This window comes from Microtus pennsylvanicus, chromosome 4 (genome assembly GCF_037038515.1).
Source record: "Microtus pennsylvanicus isolate mMicPen1 chromosome 4, mMicPen1.hap1, whole genome shotgun sequence".
In the NCBI taxonomy this organism is placed as follows: domain Eukaryota; kingdom Metazoa; phylum Chordata; class Mammalia; order Rodentia; family Cricetidae; genus Microtus; species Microtus pennsylvanicus.
In genome coordinates, this window is record NC_134582.1 from 18,265,237 (window position 1) to 18,284,190 (window position 18,954).

Below are 18,954 nucleotides of genomic sequence, written 5' to 3' on the forward strand. Positions count from 1 at the left end.
CTAACCTCCCTGTATGAGGTCCTTCCCACCCCGTCAGGTAGCACATGCCTGCAAAGGTCATGTCCAAACTGCAACCAGGAGCAGCTGTCGTGTCCAGCACTAAATACAGTAAGCACAACATTAGGAAACAAACAAGCTTCCCCACTGTCTTTATACAGAATAAGAAGATTCTATCTCGGCAACCAACTAACAGATACAAGAAATGTCTTAGGGGAAAGAAAACTGTAAAAGAGGAGAAATCAAAGCAGACTCTTAAGCTTGGGAACAATAGGATAAATCTATATTCTAATTTTTATAAGGTGGCATCATGGAGAAAGACAAGTTCAGTAAAAAAACTCAAGTTTATTTCTGAATACACCACATTAAAACATAAAAAATAAACGTATTTATTCAGAATATCATAATCAATTCAAAAATAGAATTTCTCCCCTGTAAATGTTAACGCTGTGAGCAAGATACATGATATTTTGTTAGGGACTAATTCCTTAAAACAAATTTATACTTTATATACATTGAATTTATCATACAAAATATATACAGCAGCATAACTTTGGTGTAGAAAAATGAGATTGCCAAAATATAACAGGTCATTTACACAGAATGTATTCTAGTTAACTTTTTCCAAGGGCTTCTCCAATTAGACGAACAGCAATACTCTTGCCTTCATCTGTCTGGATCACAAGCAAAGCTTCAAATCTGCCCACCGACTCTGGTCTGAAGTGCACCGGGATGTGGATGTAATGTCGGGCTCTGTGGGAGAAGAAAAGGAGGCGTGTGACAGCGATCAGCAGCACCTGCTGCGGCAATGGGGGCACAGGCTGGAAGAATCAAGAATCTCTGTGTAGTCCTGGCTGCCCTAGAACTCCCCCTGCAGAACCTCCCTCTCAGGCTGGCCTCAAACTCACAGAGACCCGCCTGCCTCACCTTCTGAGTGCTGGGATTAAGGTGCCATCACTGCCCAGCCTATTTCTAATTTTTTTTTAATGCTAATATTTAACAAGTTGCTGAAAGAAAGGAAAGGAAAATCTAAAGCTGAGATAGTACAACTCTAGAATGTCTGCCTGGAACGCTTGAGGCCTGTGGCTTTTGTTTCCTTGAGACAGAGGTCTCCTATAGCTCAAGCTGCTCTCAGCCTCGCTGTAGAGTCAAGGACCATGACCCTTACATTCCCTTACCTACACCTCCCACACTAGGATTCTGTGATGATCCCAGGGACTAACGACACCCTAGGCAGGATTCGTCACTTTCTTAGATACTTGCGAAGAGTGAGCAGAAAGTTCCTCACTGCCAGCGCTGAAGAAGAGATGCTGCAAAGCGAAGACCCCCCTCCCCTTCCTGCCCTCAATGCCATGGGAGTCTGGTACCCTCAGAAGAGCACGATGATTTTTGATAAACTCACCTCAAGGAGTATTTTGAGTGTTTGATGTAAAAAGGGGCTCTGGGGCTCAAAAACTTCAGCTGGAAATGAAAAGGAGACATTTTGTGACAGTAGGAAAATTTGGTATTTGTCATACATAAAACTGCATAAAGTTAGGTTCAGCCTGAATATTAGGCAGGACAAAGAGCGCTGTGTAAGTAGAAACACATTTAAAGAGTTTAACTAATGTAAATGTTATCTAGAAATTGTCTGTGTGGCAGAATATGGAAGAAAAAAAAGGTTAGAATTTTTTAATTTGATTTTCAAATAAAAGATCATGGACTGCAAATGAATTTCCTCTCAAATACAGTATTAAAGTAACTTTAAAAATCAATGTATCACAACTGAAATATTATAGAATATATTTCTAATCATTAAGAAATGACCTTTTGAAAGCCCACAGAAATATTTTCAACTTACTGCATGAGCAAAAAAAGAATTATTTCGCAAATTGACTTTCAGTGTCCTGGATTCCCCGAGTTTGGTTGGCAGGAACATGTAGACATCCTTTGGGGCATATACTCCACGGTGACTCAAGTCAAGCTGCCTGCTTTGGGAACAGGTTTATAATGAGAGGCAATTATTCAGTTTGTAACAATGTTTCCATGTACCTTATTATACAGCCCAGCTTTGTATTTCATCTGCAACTCAGAGACTTGTACTGGAGTTTATCTAGTCTATGTGAATGAAGTCACGGGGAGGCTCTTCCAGGAGTGCTGGGTGAGGGGCACTGGGAAGGTGCCTTCATCCCATTTCTGCTTCAGTTCTTGTCACCCTCACCACTCACACTTCCATGGCTATTCTGAACTGTCCAAAGATACTGACCTCTCTGGCCTTTCTCACGGAGCTGGGGGGCACTGTATCTGTTTCAGTCCTGATTCTATACATTGACTCTCTGCCACTCTGACTTCCAATCTCTCTTTGGATCTCACCAGCATGGCACTAGATGTCTATCACCTTTCCTGTTCACTTCCCAGAATTTTCAGGGCTTATCACCAACTTACCAGTGTGAAGACAGGACTGTCAGGGCCCCCCCATTTGAAAACTTTGAGGGCAAGACCAAGGCACCCACCAGCACCACCCCCTGCTATCTTCAGTATTTTTTAGCATCATCAGAATTTGAAGAATAGAGGTGAGCAGATAGGTGGACAGCAGAAAAAGGATGTGTTTTCAGGGCTGGAAAGATGGCTCAGTAGTTAACATCACTTCCTGCTCTGGGAGGACCTGAATTTGTTCTCAGCACCCACATTCAAGTTTATTCACCATGGCCTATTAACTCCAGTTCTAGGTGATCTGATGCCTTATTCTGGATTCCAAGAACACAAGCACACAAGCATTTATCCTCAGAAATGTCCATAAAAGCCAGGCACAGTGGTGCACTCCTTTAATCCCAGCATTCCATAGGCAGGTGGGTCCCTGTGAGCTCCAGGTCAGACAGGGCTGCACAGGGATACCCTGGAAGTGACTCTTGTAAGCAGAGGTGTGTTAGTGCTACACCTATATCTCACTGACATTGGCACAAACTCACCCAGGTATGTGAGTGGAGGTCTCAGACACAGCACGCCTCCGGGACACGACTGCACCATCCACTTTAACAAGGGTATCTCTGGAGGAGCATGAGCCCTCAGGACCATTTTCTGCTCTGATGCTCTGGGCAGAGAAAAAAAAATCATGAAGTGGAAGGAGAAAAGGTGAATACTCCAGAAAGCACAGAGACATTTTCTTATGGGAATTCCATTATTTTCTTTAAAAAAAAAAAAAACAAACAACAACAACAAAAAAAAACCCTGTAAATCCCTTGAACTGCAAACTGTTCTGTGTGCTTGGTTCTGTTGCCCCCAGTGCGAATGCCCACACACGCACATACAGACAGACAGCAGCTTACATAATAAAGTCAAACATGAGTTCGTGCGGAGTATAGACAAGAGACCCAAAAAGAAGACTGAAAATGTCTGGTAATAAAGACTGACAAGAATCTTAAGATATGAGGCTACAACAAAGTACTGAAAATGAAATTATATGAGGAAATCATTATGTATTTTCAGACTTTTCCCGCTTAGGGTTTTTAATACAGACAATCACTTGCTCATGATACCTAGGACAATGCTCACCTGTCCAGAGAGCTGGAATCTCAATGTGTGTTTCATGTGAGGCTCGTTAGCAGGGTGGCACTCAACATCCCAAAACTGGGCGTAATCCCCTCCATCTCTGGGCAGAAACATGATGGAGACCTACGAAATGCATGAGACACAGACCCCAACTTTAAACACAGACTAGGAATTTAAAGTTTAGTGTAAACCAAGTGAAATAGCAAATACATTTACACTGGCTAGTTCTCCCTCTGAAAAAATGGGTTTGAGGGCTAAAAAGATGGCTCAGTGATTAAGAGCACTAGCTACTCTTGTAGAGAACCCAGGTTCAATACACCATATATAACTCTTGTTTTAGGGGATCTGGTGCCCTCTTCTGGCCTCCTCAGGTACTGTATGCACACAGATAAAAACAAATAAAAATACTCATATACATAAACTAATAAAATACTTTTAAAAGAAAGATGTGAACAACTTTATCACTAGTATAACATATCTAAAATATATTTCTTTAAAAGCTATATGTAACATTTCCCTCAAATGTGCAGTATATGCTTTTTTTGGAGGAAAATCCCACCATGGAAACAATCTACTCTTTCAACCTCATTACTGAGGCCTTCTCAGTTCAGACATGAAAACAGTGGAAAGTTAGGGTGACCAGCACAATAAAGCAAATGGTGCTAGGTTATAATAGCTCATACAGTAAGTCAGAATGCTAGTCAGAGCTAGCTGTCCTGCTTATACAGCTTAGGTATACAACCTGAATGTTCAACTGATCAGGCTAAAGGGGGCCCCAAAGGTAATCCTGGCAGAGTCAGCAGGAGGAAGGCTCCAAACAGTGATCTGAGCTCTGCAGCAGTATCCAGGGCCCAAGAACCCTAGGTGTGAAGACAACTGGACCTTTACAGCAGCAACCACAAACCCCTGCTTCTCACACAGGCTGTGTCCAAAGGCAGCCCACAGTCACAACTGACTAGATGGAGCGCAGCAACCAACACACTGAGCACCCACCTTCTAAGAGTCAGGTGCTTCCTTCCCTACAGCTGCTAAGGCAGCAAGGGAATGAAACACACACACACACACACACACACAATCCCAGTGACACTGAACCCACATGGGGACCCCCAAAGCAGCAGGCGATATCTGACAGCCTTACGTGTGAGAGATCCCAGTGTCACTGCAGTGGTGACTAGCAACAAAGCAAAACTCTACTCAACAAAAACTGACAGGAGGAGCTCAAAATGCAGCTGGAATGGGGAAGCAGGCTGCATCCCCCAGGGGTGAAGATCTGTCTGCAGTCTGAGGAGGATCACCACCACAACAGCAAAGAAATGAATCCTGGTAGAGAAAGCAAGAGACTGCCACTCTCTCTGAAAAGGTCATTAGCCACCCACACCTAAAGAAAAAAAAAAACTAGGGGTGCCCTTTTTGACAGCTAAGGATGTATTTCCTTAGCACCCCAGTGGCAGGGAATGGAGACTCCTAACTGAGTACACCCTTGAGTTGTTTCCCCTCCTGGGTTTGATGGGAGGGAGAGCTCAAGAGATTGCCTAAGAAGGAAAAGAAGGAAGACTTCTGAGCCTGGCTCCAGCCAGAATTCACTAAGCCTGCTTTGCAGGCAGAAAAGAAGATCACTACTTGGTGGCTTGCTGTAATGGCAGCTTCTACGTCAAGTAGAAAGGTCGCTGGAACTCCTAATGTTCCACCCTCCAGGATTCAACCTGCAGCTACAGCGGGTAAGGGGACTTGTTCTTGCCCCAGCCCTCAAGACTCAAATAGGGAACCATTTTTTGTAGCTGTTTACAGCCTTCAAAACATGCCAGAGCCGGGCGGTGGTGGCGCACGCCTTTAATCCCAGCACTCGGGAGGCAGAGGCAGGCGGATCTCTGGGAGTTCGAGGCCAGCCTGGTCTACAAGAGCTAGTTCCAGGACAGGAACCAAAAGCTACAGAGAAACCCTGTCTCGAAAAATCAAAAAAAAAAAAAAAAAACATGCCAGAGACAAGAGTGGCGTGTGGCCATGCAGACTTGCTCTGCATGGAATGACTGTTGGTTGGCATCCTGAGATCTGCTGAAGGCTTTAAGTTGTATAACACTTGCTGACAGTCCCTGCACTGGTACCTTGTGTAGTACACAGGGCTGTATTCCACATTCCCATTTAAGTTGTTGCTCCCATGTGGCAAATAAAGCTCCCTCTGGCCCCCCGATTCCCCTCCACTGTCTGTCCTCTCCATTCTTGGACAGCCTGGGACGATAGGACTTACCATCTCACTATAACAATGTGACAATATTTTACAGTAGTGCTTTATAAAATCAGTGTTGAAAAGTCTTGGCTTTGCCAAAGAACAGGGGTCACCAATGAGTTAGTATCTCTGAGTCTGGACTAAAACATTAACATATGTAAATGCTTCATTCTTGCCTTGCAGAGCATAATAATAACCCAGGTTCTGAGAGTTTAGAGGGAAAGGAAGAACAGACCTAGACAAGAGCACCCAGTCCAGGGAGTTGAACACACAATGAAGAGGAGTGGGCAAGCATTAAAACAATGACATCCTGTACAGGTACAAAACACTGAGAGTAAATAGGCAATTTGTCTGGAACACTGAGAATCATGCCTCTTTAAACTCCAAGGCCAGGTGGTGGTGGTGCAAGCCTTTAATCCCAGCACTCGGAGGCGGAGGCGGAGGCAGGCGGATCTGTGTGAGTTCGAGGCTAGCCTGGTCTACAGAGATAGTTCCAGTACAGCCAGGGAAATCCTGTCTCAAAAAACAAAAATTAAAGTAAAAAAAGAGAAAAAAAAGCTAGCATTCCTGCACATCATACACTCAATACACACCCTGAAGACTTCCATGTTTATTACCTCATTCAATCCTTGTACCACACTGATCAATACTTCAAAAGTTTACTACACACTACTGCTGCTATTTTTTAATGACAGAGATGCCCAAGAGGTACTCTATATTCCTATTTAGTAACTCCAATTCACCAGGCTAAACTTGGATGGAATTGTTTCTCTGATTTATTGTCAGTGTACTATCTTAACTGAAAGTGTATTTGTTTACATTTCCCTAGGAGAAAATCACACAACAATAAAAAATAAAAACACCATGGAGCTTACATTTCTAGTCAAATATAAATAAACAAATGAGAATTCTTGGCTCTCTACACTCTCTGACTATAGCTCTGAGACCTCACCAGAGAAGTTTCTTTGGGATGGTGGTTAATGCAGAAACTCACAAATGGTCAAAATGCAGGGAATAAGTATCCAGGGAGTTCTCAGTCACCAATGGGACACCTCAGTAGGAGTTCTCAGTCACCAATGGGACACCTCAGTAGGAGTCCTTGAAGTGGGAGATACAGGCAGTTACAAGCCACCTGACATGGATGCTGAGAAACAAACTTGAGTCCTCTGGAAGTGCTCCTAACCACTGAGCCTTTTCTCCAGATCTCTAGCTAAGGTTTTCAGCATGATTATATATGTAACAAATAATGAAAATAGAGGTCATGAATTTGCATGAATTTGCAAGACAATAAGGAGGAGTAATGGGAAGTTATGGAGGGAGGAGGGGAAGGAGAAAACAAGTATTTATAATCTCAAAATAAAAGAAATGATTTTCAAAATACTTTGAAAATAGTAAAAGCTCACTAGGAATATATCAAAAGGAATATATATGAAAATATACTGATAACTGTGCTGTCAATGTTGAATTTTTTTCTGAAGAACAGTGGGTTTCGATGGCTACGGCTGGTAGGCAGAACTATTGTCATGATCAGTGAAGTGTTTTGTGAACACTACTAGCTGCTGCAACCCTTATCAACAAATTCAATGCTGCTTAGTAACTTCCCACCACTATGCAATGGAAGTGTGCTTGGACCAAGCAAACTTTTTCTCCAGTGGACAGTGGACAGATGGCTCTGAGGCCAGCTCTGGTATGAAGGAAACAAACTGAGGCGACCAGGTTACATGATTCATTCCTGGTGGAATATATTATGAAAAACTTCCAAACCTCACCTTTTGGATTCCATGGCCTTCTAGTGTGCCAGAAATGGGTGAGCATCTGAATGCTGTGTAGGTTGCTCTAAAAACATCCCCAGTTTCATCAACTCCCTGGAAAATAATCATTTAAAATAATTAAATAGCATTTAATTATTATTCAAACGACAAAGAATTTCCTGATCCAATAAATTAATAAAAAGATCCCATCATTTTTATAGTTATGGAGGACAGGACAAATCCCCTCATAACAGGTCAGGAAACATGCCTAAGAGAGGCCTTCTCCCCAGCTGAGCTCTGCCCAGATACACAGCAGCTCCCATGGGCTGAAACATGACAGACATAACAGCAATGAGTGAACACAGGAGCACGGCGCGCATGGAAAGAAAGCGGTGTGTGCACCCATAGGGCTCAGTATAAAACCCTTAACATTTCCAAAATAATTCATATCAGGTTAAAAATCAGAGCCAGGAAAACTAAATGGAACAAGCATTTTTGTTTGTTTTACACTTTAAAAAAGTTTTCCATTTTGACTCTCAGAATTACCTGGTGAAAAAGTATGGGTGTACACAATTCTAACTCACAGAAAAACACAAGCGAATCAACTGGGGCACAAACAACCAACATCTTAACCTGCACTTGTATTCGGGGTTTGAAACAGCCCACAGTTTAGATGACTGACCTTGACATATGGAGGAGCAAAAGATGACAGGTGCCACTTCACATCTGTGGGGCCACAGTTCTCCAGTTCCAGATAATTCTCTGAAAAGAAAAAAAATGCACATTTGTACCCTAAGAGGCTAGTGGCAAGCAGCTCTGTGACAAACCTATGACCTGATAAGTCAAGAAGAAAGTACAGAATTTTCTAGAGAATCAAATATCCTGTTTTGGATTCTTTTTCAAGGTATAATGCAAAGGATACTGAAGGGCTGAAACAAGAGAACAAGATTATAATACAATTGAAAGAGAGGTGTCAAAGATTCACAAGGTCAGACTGGAGGAGATGAAGGCTCTGTCCTGGGTCCAACAACTCTAAGAACACATCACGTGAGCCAACAGCAGCCGCCAGTCACACCACCCAGGGAGACCAGAAAGAAGGGGGAAGGACATGAGTGGCCCAGGGCTTCGATATAACTGCAGAAGCTGGGCTACAAGAGTCTCGAGGGGCCGGGCCGTGGTGGCGCACGCCTTTAATCCCAGCACTCGGGAGGCAGAGGCAGGCGGATCTCTGTGAGTTCTAGACCAGCCTGGTCTACAGAGCTAGTTCCAGGACAGGCTCCAAAACCACAGAGAAACCCTGTCTCGAAAAAGAAAAAAAAAAAAAAAAAGAGTCTCGAGGAATTCTGAAAGGGATGAGACAGGAAAATCCAGGAGCATCAGCACCCAAGTGTGAAAAGTCCATGGAGGAAAAGGCAGTGCCACCTAAGAGGCTATAGACATGGCAAACAGCTCTTCTGAGAGCTCTGATCAAGTTGCCTGGGCATTGTGATGGCACCTAACCAAACCAAGAAAGAGAGGGCTGGGAGCAGGACCCTTCCACCAGAGGGTGTGCTGAGAAAGATGGGGGTGGAGACCAGAAGTGTCTGTGATGGTAGAACACACAGAGGGCCATTGAAAGTAGCCAACAAAAAAGGAGAAAAGGAAGGTGAGAGCCAAGAACGGGGGCAGGGAGAGTCCTGAGAAAGCAGAGCAGAGGGGCCCATATTTAAGCAGAAGCCTTGAACAGAAAGATTTCATTTAGCCTGATGACTTTTCTATGTGTGAGGCAAAGTCAGGAGCTGTAAAAATGTGAGAGGACTCAGGGAACAGCTGGGACATGGGCTCCTGGTCAGACACACGATAAAGGGACATTTGGGACTATAAATCTGTCAGCAGAGCCTGTAAGGCTTTGGCCAGTAACGCCCTGACGCTGGAGTGGGAACACAAGCGGCCAGACATCTAGGTTTGACCAAAGATTAACAAGAAGGCACAGAAAGTTGAGGGAAATGGGGGGAAAGGCTATGATCATCAGGACAGGCCACAGGAATCAAGGACTCTAAGAAAAGAAGGACCTAAGCCAAGTGGTAGAAGCCATGAAGGTTGTGGACCCTGCAATGGTGATATCAACAAGGTTGGAAAGACTAAACTGAAATCCCTGAAGCAGGGAAAAGACAGGAAAGGTCTTAGAGTCAAAGCAGAGTGAGCCTTTGGGGTAAATAGTAAGGTCCAGAGGCCTACAAAGAAGGAAACAAAGTCAATGAAATGTACTGTATGACTCGGTCAGACAGGGACCCAAATCCTTTCTAGAACACTCAAATAATACTATCCATTTAGCAAACATCAGCAAGGAGAAGGACAAAGAGACATTAACTACAGAGTACCAACTAGATGGTAAAGACCAGGTTCATTGCTTTATATACATAACTGAACAAATGAATGACTAAATCTACTCTCAGTGTGCCCCAGAAGGTGATGGTTACAATAGGCCCTTAACACATGAGGAAACTGAGCAGTTAACCGAGCCTGTTGAGGATCTCAAAATCAAACAGGATCAGAGCCTTGGTCTCTCCATCTAAACTGTGGTGATTGGAATGAAAATGATCCCCACAGGCTCATAGGAAGTAGCAATATTGGGAAGTTTGGCCTTGTTGGATGAAGTGTGTCACTGTGGGTGGGCTTTCGGTTTCAGAAGCCCAAGCCAAAACCAGCAGTACTCTCTCTTCCTGCTACCCTGCCTGCCTATGCACCATCACACTTCTTGCCACAGCGATAATGGACTAATCCTCTAAACTGTAAGTCAATCCTAGTTAAATGTTTTCCTTTATAAGAGTTGCTGTGGTAATGGTGTCTCTTCACAGAAATAAAATACCAAGACACCATCTCCTTTCTTCTTCAGCTACTAGGTGAGAGACCTGGTTGGAACAGGATAGTAATGACCACCCAATAAAACCTAAATACCAGGAATACACAGATATTTGAGCCCAGGCTTCAGATTTTAAGATAGTGTTTTCAAATCCATCCCATTGATGTGGAGGCAGAGATGCCTTTGTCAACTCTAGAGTTTTGGAAGTTGCTTCCAATGCACTTCCTGTTTACTTAGGTAATATTATATCCTTCTGGAGTCTTTAATGGAGTTGAAGAATAGTTATAGTTTCCCTTAGTTATGATAAAAGATAAAGTATATATAAATATTGTAACTGTGATCTTGCTTAATACCTGTTTTGTTATATGTGATTTTACTATGCTAAAGTTAAAACCTTCCTTTTTATTTAAACAGAAAGGGGGAGGTGATGTGGGATTCCCCTCTATATGCTGTGAATACCATTGGTTAATAAAGAAACTGTCTTGGGCCTGCACAGAGAATAGAGGTAGGCGAAAAAAAATGAACTGAATGCTGGGAGAAAGAAGGAGGAGTTAGGGAGAATCCATGTAGCTGGAGCTTTACCCAGAAAGCCACAGCCACGTGATGATACACAGATTAATAGAAATTGGTTAAATTAATATGCAATAGCTAGCCAATAAGAAGTTAGAGCTAATAGGCCAAGCAGTATTGCAAATAAAATGGCTTCTGTGTGGTTCTTTCGGGTCTTAGCTGCCCAGCAGCCGGAAAACAAACAAGCGTCCTCCTACTATGTCCCATTATTGAAATGGCTACCAATGACTCCATAATTTTCTCCTTAAGCAGGAGTAAATTTCATACATAATAACTCAAGATTAACTTTCAGCAAGGAGCTGGAAGTTCAGCAGGAAAGCACTAACATGTGCTCTGATGCCCTGGTGTTGAGACCTAGCACACAAAACAAATGCACAGATTTATTAAAAGTGAAGCACCAGACTATGTGCAGTGACTGGCGTCTGACCAAACTGTGATACAGTACCTGAGGCTTGACCAGGTTCTGTTGGAGGAAAAATCACTGTCTTGCTTCTAATTGCAACTTTTGTGGAAGGTGGTTTTGTTACTGATTTTGTCCAATGACTAATGGAAGGCTCAGGTCCTGGGACAAGAATTCCAAACGTGCTGGAGGCCAGATGAGGTAAAGGTTCTTGAGTCAAATCTTCTCGAATTTGAACCTTTACCATTTTCTGAAATGAATTCAAATGACTAAGACAAAAAGTAGTTACCAGTTTAAAAGGCACATTCTGTTTTTTAATAATAATAAATTCCAAACAAATGAAACACCTATGAATTTAGATTTTAGAAGAGGAGGCAGTGCTCTTAACCTCTGAGCCATCTCTCCAGCCCCTTGAATTTAGATTTTAAAGTTTATTCAGATCTCAAAGAAGTAAATCTTTTCATTCAATTTCTGCTCCTCAGCATTAGATTTCTTCCCCTCCCTCCCTTCCTCCCACTACCTCTGCATGTATGTTCTTGGGTATGTGTGAGTGTACATAAATATGTGTCTGAGCACTCGTGAGGAGGTCAAGGGACAACCTTGGGTGTTGGTTTTAAGTAAGGCCTCTTGTTGTGACTATGTACAAGAGCTAAGAGGCCAGTGCTCACATCTTGCTGTAGGAGCACAGGGTAAGCAGAGACATACTCCTAGTCTGTCTTTACGTAGGTTCTGGCGCCCTGAACTCAGAAAGCAAGTGCTTTACTCACTGTGCCATCTCCCCTGGCTCCCTCCCCTCTTCCTTTTTGATTTTAAAGCAAATAATTAGTAGTAATTTCTGGGTCCTTATTTTCCACTCCCTGTCTCCCAGTAAAACTGTTCAGATCACTAAGGGCAAAACTCTATACTAAGTGCTCTGAGGAGTAAACCTACTTGGGCTTCATTTGACTTCCACAATGTATAAGTTCTTAAGGATTGTGAAACTGAATGCTGTTCAGAAAAATAATTTAGACATACCTTCTGCCCATTATCACAGTGTATATAAATCAAACCAGTCCATGGGAACATTGACTGCTTTGTGGACAGGGAAGAATTAGGACTCACAAGAATTTGTATTTTACTCCTGTAAAAAATAATAATAATGAACAATGAGAATATTCTTCACTTTTACAGTATTAATGACAAGTTACAAATGCTGCTCTGCTAATAACCAATCATTTCCTATGGCTGGAAAAAACAGAATGTGGTTAGCTCTCACCCTATCTTCTTCTCATGGCTCATCTGGCCTCAGTACCCAACAATGGTAACAAAGGTATACTGGCACAAACCCCTCGACCCAAGGAAAACTCTTTCTAATACAAACCACTAACTATAAACACCATCTCAGAATCAATTCCAGATAGTCATAGTACACAAACTCTGAGTCACTTGATAATTGGGGATGATATAGTCACAGCACAAATCAAATTAACTTTCCAGTAAACTGGGAGAAAATATGAGAGAAAACGGGGGAGGGGTATTAACTGGTCAGTTATTGATATTCTCCATTCTCACATTTCCCTCAGGAAGTTTAAATGAAGAGATCAGACTTATGTCTATGAAAAAAAATCACACTTGTCAAAAATAGCATAGCAAAGTTATTTTCCATTACTAATAGCTAATCTATGGGATCCCTGGGGCAATCTGTAAAATAATTGTTCTACCACCCCCTATTTTTTTCTCCGTAGCTGGCAAGGGCATGCTGCATGAGACAAACACTCAGCGTCAGTGTGCCTGAATTGACTGCTTTGCACCAGGTCTACTCTGGGTACCTATGCTTGTATTAGCTCATCCCATGTCTTCAAAACAAAACAAAACAAACGAAAGCCTCCATGACGGCATCTGAATAACAACACAGAAAAAAACAAAAAAACATACTTACTGTGGTGTGATAAATCCATGTTGTGGTGTGACTGTCAGGCAATGCGCTGGCCAGTATAGCTCAAATTTCAGTACCCTAACAGAGTTATTTATAATCTGGAAACGTCCAGTTTTTGCCATGTCACCTAATATACCAGAAAAATAATGTTAATTTCATTTAGCCATAGTGAAAAGACAAAGGTCAGTAATACTGAATCCTGAGTAAATGTACTTATATAATAATACCTTATTTGCTTTTCTCAACAGTTCAACTCTAGGAATTTCAAGTCTGTGTTAAAGTGGGTCTTGACCAAATACTGAAAACTACAAAGGCACTGGCTACCCAGAAACAGGTTAGAGAAACTATAAACCTGAAAATGCCCTCACCTGACTTCACTTTGGGAAACATGTATGTACCATTTGCTCCTGCTCTGAATCAACAGTTATCACTGTTACATGGATAAGCAGCAGGTAGAGCTAGCTCCTTACATGGAATACTGATCAACTGTCAGGTCTATAGGGATGCAAACCCTGACTCCTAAATGTACTCCTGAGAAGTCCTTACCCAGGTAATCACAAGAAGAAGGAGCTACCAGAATCAAGTGTTCCGGATGGACAGCCCAACTTTCTTCAGAGACTGGTGTGTCCTGAGCTGAGTGGGCAATATGTGAGAGAAAAGGAGGACCTTGAGGGCCTTTAACTGGCAAAACATCCAAAGAGACATTGCCACTTTGTTTTCCAGAAGTTCCAGATTCACTAGGGGAAAATATTTAAAAGGAGAAAAGAGACATAAAAAATATTAACAAATCTAATTATTTCACATTTTATATCAGGGCTTCATAAAATAAATAGTTATGATACAAGTAAGAGGGTTTGATGTCATATAATTTTTAGTAAATATGAAGTCTCCATATTTTATATATAAAATTACTTTGTAGGGTTTGGGTTGTAGCTCTGGGGTAGGGTGCTTGCCAAGCGTGACAACGTCCTGGGGTCTGACCCTAGCACAAGAGGAGAGAAAAGGTAGAGAATTGAAACAAAAAAATGTTAAGAGTACATTTATTTAGTCAAACTATTTAATGATTTCCACCTTTTTTTTCTGCATCTTAAATGTATCTTCTGTATCTTCTTAAGACTTCTGTATCTTAAATGTCTTAAAAAATTTAATGGAAAAATGGCCCAATAGAAAGAAAAAACAATTTCACTAAGCATGGTGGAACATGCCTTTAATTCCAACACTGCAGGCCCAAGACAGGTAGTGTTCAGTGAGCTGGAGGCTATCCAGGCCATCCAAGACTACACAGTCAGACCCTATCAAAGGAAGGAAGAAGAAAGAAGAAAAAAAGGAGGGAGCCAGTGAGGAAGAAAGAAAAGAGGAAGGAAGGGGAAAAGAAGAAAAACCAATTATTCTTTAACATATCTCTAACTGCACAAGGATAACTGGTTTCACAACAGTGACACAAACTCCATTGAAAAGGCTTCTGGAAAATGCGACAGGAAAGAATACTAATCCAGTCTAAGAAGACTCTCACTATTTTCTGGTAAGCCTTACAAAACAATTCTAAATCAAACTTACTTTGTAATCTCAAAAACAAAAAAATCATAATTGAAGTGTTAATGTGCAGTGTCCCAACTCTGCCCTGCATATGGGGCTCCAGCTTTACTTCCAATCAGCACTGAGCAGAAAATCAGAGGGGAAGCCCACCCCTCTTCTAACCACCAGAAAACAAGAGAGGCACTGGGAAAGTCAGGACCAGGTGAAACAAGTGCTGGTTCTTGGTATTTCTACTTACTAAGGATAATTTCTTTACTCTGTGATATACGTAACTGCTAAATTTAATTAATCCTTTAAATGCCTTTGAAATTATCAGAACTAAAGCAAAGGAATAAGAACAGAGGGGCAGGCAGGTGGGAGAGTTACTGGCAGGGGTTGGGATGTGGTATTGAACACATGGGGACACTAAACTGGTGTGCATTGCAGCACTGGGCTTGGAAGACAAAATACAACAGCATTGGTTGAATGTGGGAGATTGAGTGAAACCTTAAGGCAAAAGAGAATAATGGGTTAGTCAGAGAAAAACACAGTGGGAAAGATATACTATAGAAAGAAACTGGGGGCATTTATATACACTCATGTTTTCTGACATATTTACGAAGAGAAATAGATACAGAAACATGGATTTACACATGAATCCATGCATTTCTTAGGTCTTCCACTATAGTAGGATGGGCACATCCAAGGCATTCCCTGGTTCTCAATGTCATTTTCTAAACAAAGGCACTTCTAAGAGAAATGAGAATCATAAAGCTGGGAAGGGTAGAGTCAGATAAGTCCTGAGTAAGGAAATGCTCAGGACTGACGGGAGGCGATGAGAGAACAAGAGTCGTGCTGACTACACTAGCCCACCCTGCCAGCAGTAAGTACATACAAAGAGAAGTCTCCTTCACAGTGGACAGCCACCTGAGAACTGCAGAACATAAGAGAACAGAATGAAAAGAAATGCTCTGACTACCATGATAGCAATAACATGAGTCGGGCAGCAATTACCAACAGATATAAAAAATTTGGTAATAATTCACTACACCTGAAATTTGTTTAAAATATATTAGCTTGGTAGTGGAGAAACTTGAAAACACTATTTTTAACCAAGTTATAAAAATATTACTGCTGCTGAGCACAGTGGCACATGCTTCCTTCTAACCCCAGCACTCGGTGAATCTGAGTCTGACCAGCCTGGTCTACAGAGTGAGAAACAAAAACAACACCACGACCAGTCAGCATCACCCACCACCTGTGAGACACGTGGAAAAAATTAAACAGCGCTGTTTCTCTGGTGTTCTGCTGAACGTGTCAAAGCTGAATTTGCAAACTGAAAAAAAATCAATGGTAGGAAAATGGTCAGCAGCTGGCCTGTACACTATTTTCTCACTTTTACTGAGAAAACTCAGAAAAAAAGAGATGATTTAGGTAGATCTGGTAATCTCAGAGGAAGCATGTTAATGCCCTGTCTATGGAATGGTGTAATAGCATGTTTAGTGTAGCATCTGCGTACAACTGTACATGGATTTAAAAAAATGGAAATTTATGAGCCTATGGGATATAGCTCTTTGAAAATTATCATTTAAATTATTGAATTACCAAACTGTAAAACAGAACTTCCATGCTTGAAATAGCTCCCTTTTGTCATATGCTCAATACAGAGAATCAGTGGAAAACTGGTCTAGAACACAGATACTAATACAAAAAGTACCTGGGAAGAACCACAGGTAACTGATCTCAAATTACCAGCAAAGCCTAACTATGGGTTCTTCTGACTCTGAGGTTCTGATCTGAAAATCCATTCATACTCTCTCATCTGTGAATGGTAAGGAAGGACAGACAGACTGCTCATTACTGAGGACACAGGTCATCAAAATGCAGTACAATCTTGGATTTCAGACAAAAGAGGATCTTCTTCCAGTTTGACTGTGAAGGGCTTTATTCTGGCAGAGTCCATGCACTAAGGACTGCACTGATGTTAAATGCTCTAATTCTGATACTTAACTATAGGACTAACTTTAACAACTTAGGGTTACTCGTGCCTGCAGTTCACTCTTAATGTGATTAAGACAAAAATTTCTATAAAAAAAGAGATGGCACATAAATATGTTAAGAACTAGGAAATCTGAGTATTGGGTTTTCAGAAGTTGTCTATTTTTGAGCTTTTCCAGGAGCTTTAAATAATTTCAAATTTTGTTAAAAAGGTGGGAAAATGGGAGAAAAACATGGTATAGTGGGGAAAAGATGAACTGCAGTATGAATCAATCAGTCATGAGCTCTAGTGCAAGATTTCTGTGTATTTGCTTTACCTTTTAGATTCCAACATAGCACTGGAAGAAGGCTGAAGAAATTCTCGGAATTCTCCAATCACTGACAGAGTAATCTTACGCATGCTTCCATAAAAGAGCTGAATGTCATTAGGCCGCTGAGGAAGATCACACGCTGCAAAAGAGAATGCTTTGAAACACATAAGCCCTCACACAAGCACAGCAGAAAACACGACAATGAATTTACACACAGCTGTATTATTCCCTTAGGTTGAGGTAGGAAGCGTCTCAATTATCAATACCACCAACAGGTACAGACTGTTCACCATCAGAGCTGACAAACTATGAACCTAATGTGAAGAATCATATTTGCTGCAATGTCTCCGAGCTTTAGCTCCCTCAACTATTATCTGGAACAGCAAGCAGTACTCATCTATCTCAGGGACACCATGAGCCTTAGAACATGAACATTTTTTAAGATATGTATGGCACGAAGCATACATGGTGAGTAAGGCACTACCTAGTTCTTCAGGTTAACTAGACTTCAGAGTGACTCCTGGAGGGAGGTATGAGGTACACATTTAAAAGGAGGAATCTGAAGCATGAAAAGGCTAAGGGCAAGTTTCACAGTTAAGCAAATCTAGGAACCAGTCACTATTATCATTACTAAATATTTCTAGATTAAAGAGGGGGAAATCATGACTATCTTCTAGGTTAGGCTGTCCAAATGTGTATATACAAGAAATTTTAGTGTATTTCATTCTATCATCCTTTAAAAATTACATATTTTAAATGGAAATCAAAAAGTAACAAATTTGTTGTTTTTCTTGAGACAGGATCTCATACAGCCAGTGCTGGTCTTGTACCTTTGACCCTCCTGACTCCACTCCCAAATGCTTACATTACATTCATCTATCATCAAGCCAGGTCATGAGTTTAAATTTATAGTAACTATGCCATGACTATAAATTATGAGAATAGTTGTTTATTATTTATTAATGGGTTTGCCAAAACAACACATTTCTTGAATTTCTGGACAAAGAGCCACCCTGGAACATTGTTCCTCATCCTGGTTCATCTTCTCCACTTTGAGAATGAGTCAGCTCATTCTCGAGAACTGGCCCTTCCTCTATGCCTTCCCATTCCTAAACACACTCCGGTGTTCTACTCCTTACCACACACCTTAACTTTCCCTCCATCTGTCCTCTGGACTCTCGGCCCTTTATGGGTAAGGACTGCATTCTAGTGCCACACAGCTGGGGCCTCTCTCTCTACTCGGCAGGCACGTGGACTATCACAGCTGGTGAAATTATGCCAATTTCCAAACCGTTGCAAACTCTACCTGCTTGCTTAGTCACATCTTCACCACAGCTGCAAGGTTACTTACTATGCATGCCCACAGCAAACTGCAGTTTATCTCTTAGCTAGAACTTTCCTGAGGAAGGGATGATGTTCTAAAGTAGCAAAGATGGATCTTAACCTAAATGTATATATTCATGTATGAGTTTATTTACGTAAATATTTACATATTATTTTGCCAAAATGATACTTTGCTGTAAAAATTTTAAATGGTCTTTTTTTTATAAATGAACACCTTTTTAAAATGACATTCATCACAAATTCGTATCTCTGTCTAATGGCCTGTCTGCTTAGACATTTACGTTACTTCAAACTTTTTCCTTTTTTTTTTAAATTAAAGTTTTTCATTTATTTTACATCCTAACCACAGTTTCCCCTCCCTCCTCCCTCCCGTCTATCCGCCCCCTGCATTCTCTCCCCCTCCATTCAGAAAGGGGCAGGCCTCCCATAGGAGGCAACAAAGCAGGGCATATCAAGTTGAGGCAGGCAACTTCATGAATTTAACACCAGTAGCACAGACACTGAGATGGACAATTAATAAATCTGAAACAGCATGAACCGGAGTGTAATAATGGCCCAA

The 18,954-nt window shown here is 41.5% G+C and overlaps 1 protein-coding gene across 2 annotated transcripts in view; it reads right to left on the reverse strand.

The window, feature by feature from the left end:
• Window positions 1-328: 328 nt before the first annotated feature.
• Window positions 329-18,954, reverse strand: part of Cep192 (centrosomal protein 192) — a 77,359-nt gene continuing 58,733 nt past the window's right edge. The window contains exons 35-46 of one of the 2 annotated variants that reach the window (XM_075968406.1): window positions 17,058-17,190; window positions 13,774-13,964; window positions 13,231-13,354; window positions 12,327-12,432; window positions 11,358-11,562; window positions 8,183-8,262; window positions 7,519-7,614; window positions 3,529-3,648; window positions 2,946-3,067; window positions 1,838-1,964; window positions 1,400-1,458; window positions 329-750 (exon numbers count right to left, since the gene is read on the reverse strand). In XM_075968406.1, the coding sequence (XP_075824521.1) occupies window positions 612-750; window positions 1,400-1,458; window positions 1,838-1,964; window positions 2,946-3,067; window positions 3,529-3,648; window positions 7,519-7,614; window positions 8,183-8,262; window positions 11,358-11,562; window positions 12,327-12,432; window positions 13,231-13,354; window positions 13,774-13,964; window positions 17,058-17,190 (1,502 nt within the window). In that variant the 3' untranslated portion in view covers window positions 329-611. Of the gene's footprint in view, window positions 751-1,399; window positions 1,459-1,837; window positions 1,968-2,945; window positions 3,068-3,528; window positions 3,649-7,518; window positions 7,615-8,182; window positions 8,263-11,357; window positions 11,563-12,326; window positions 12,433-13,230; window positions 13,355-13,773; window positions 13,965-17,057; window positions 17,191-18,954 lie in introns of both variants that reach the window. The other variant, XM_075968405.1, reaches the window with a different exon arrangement.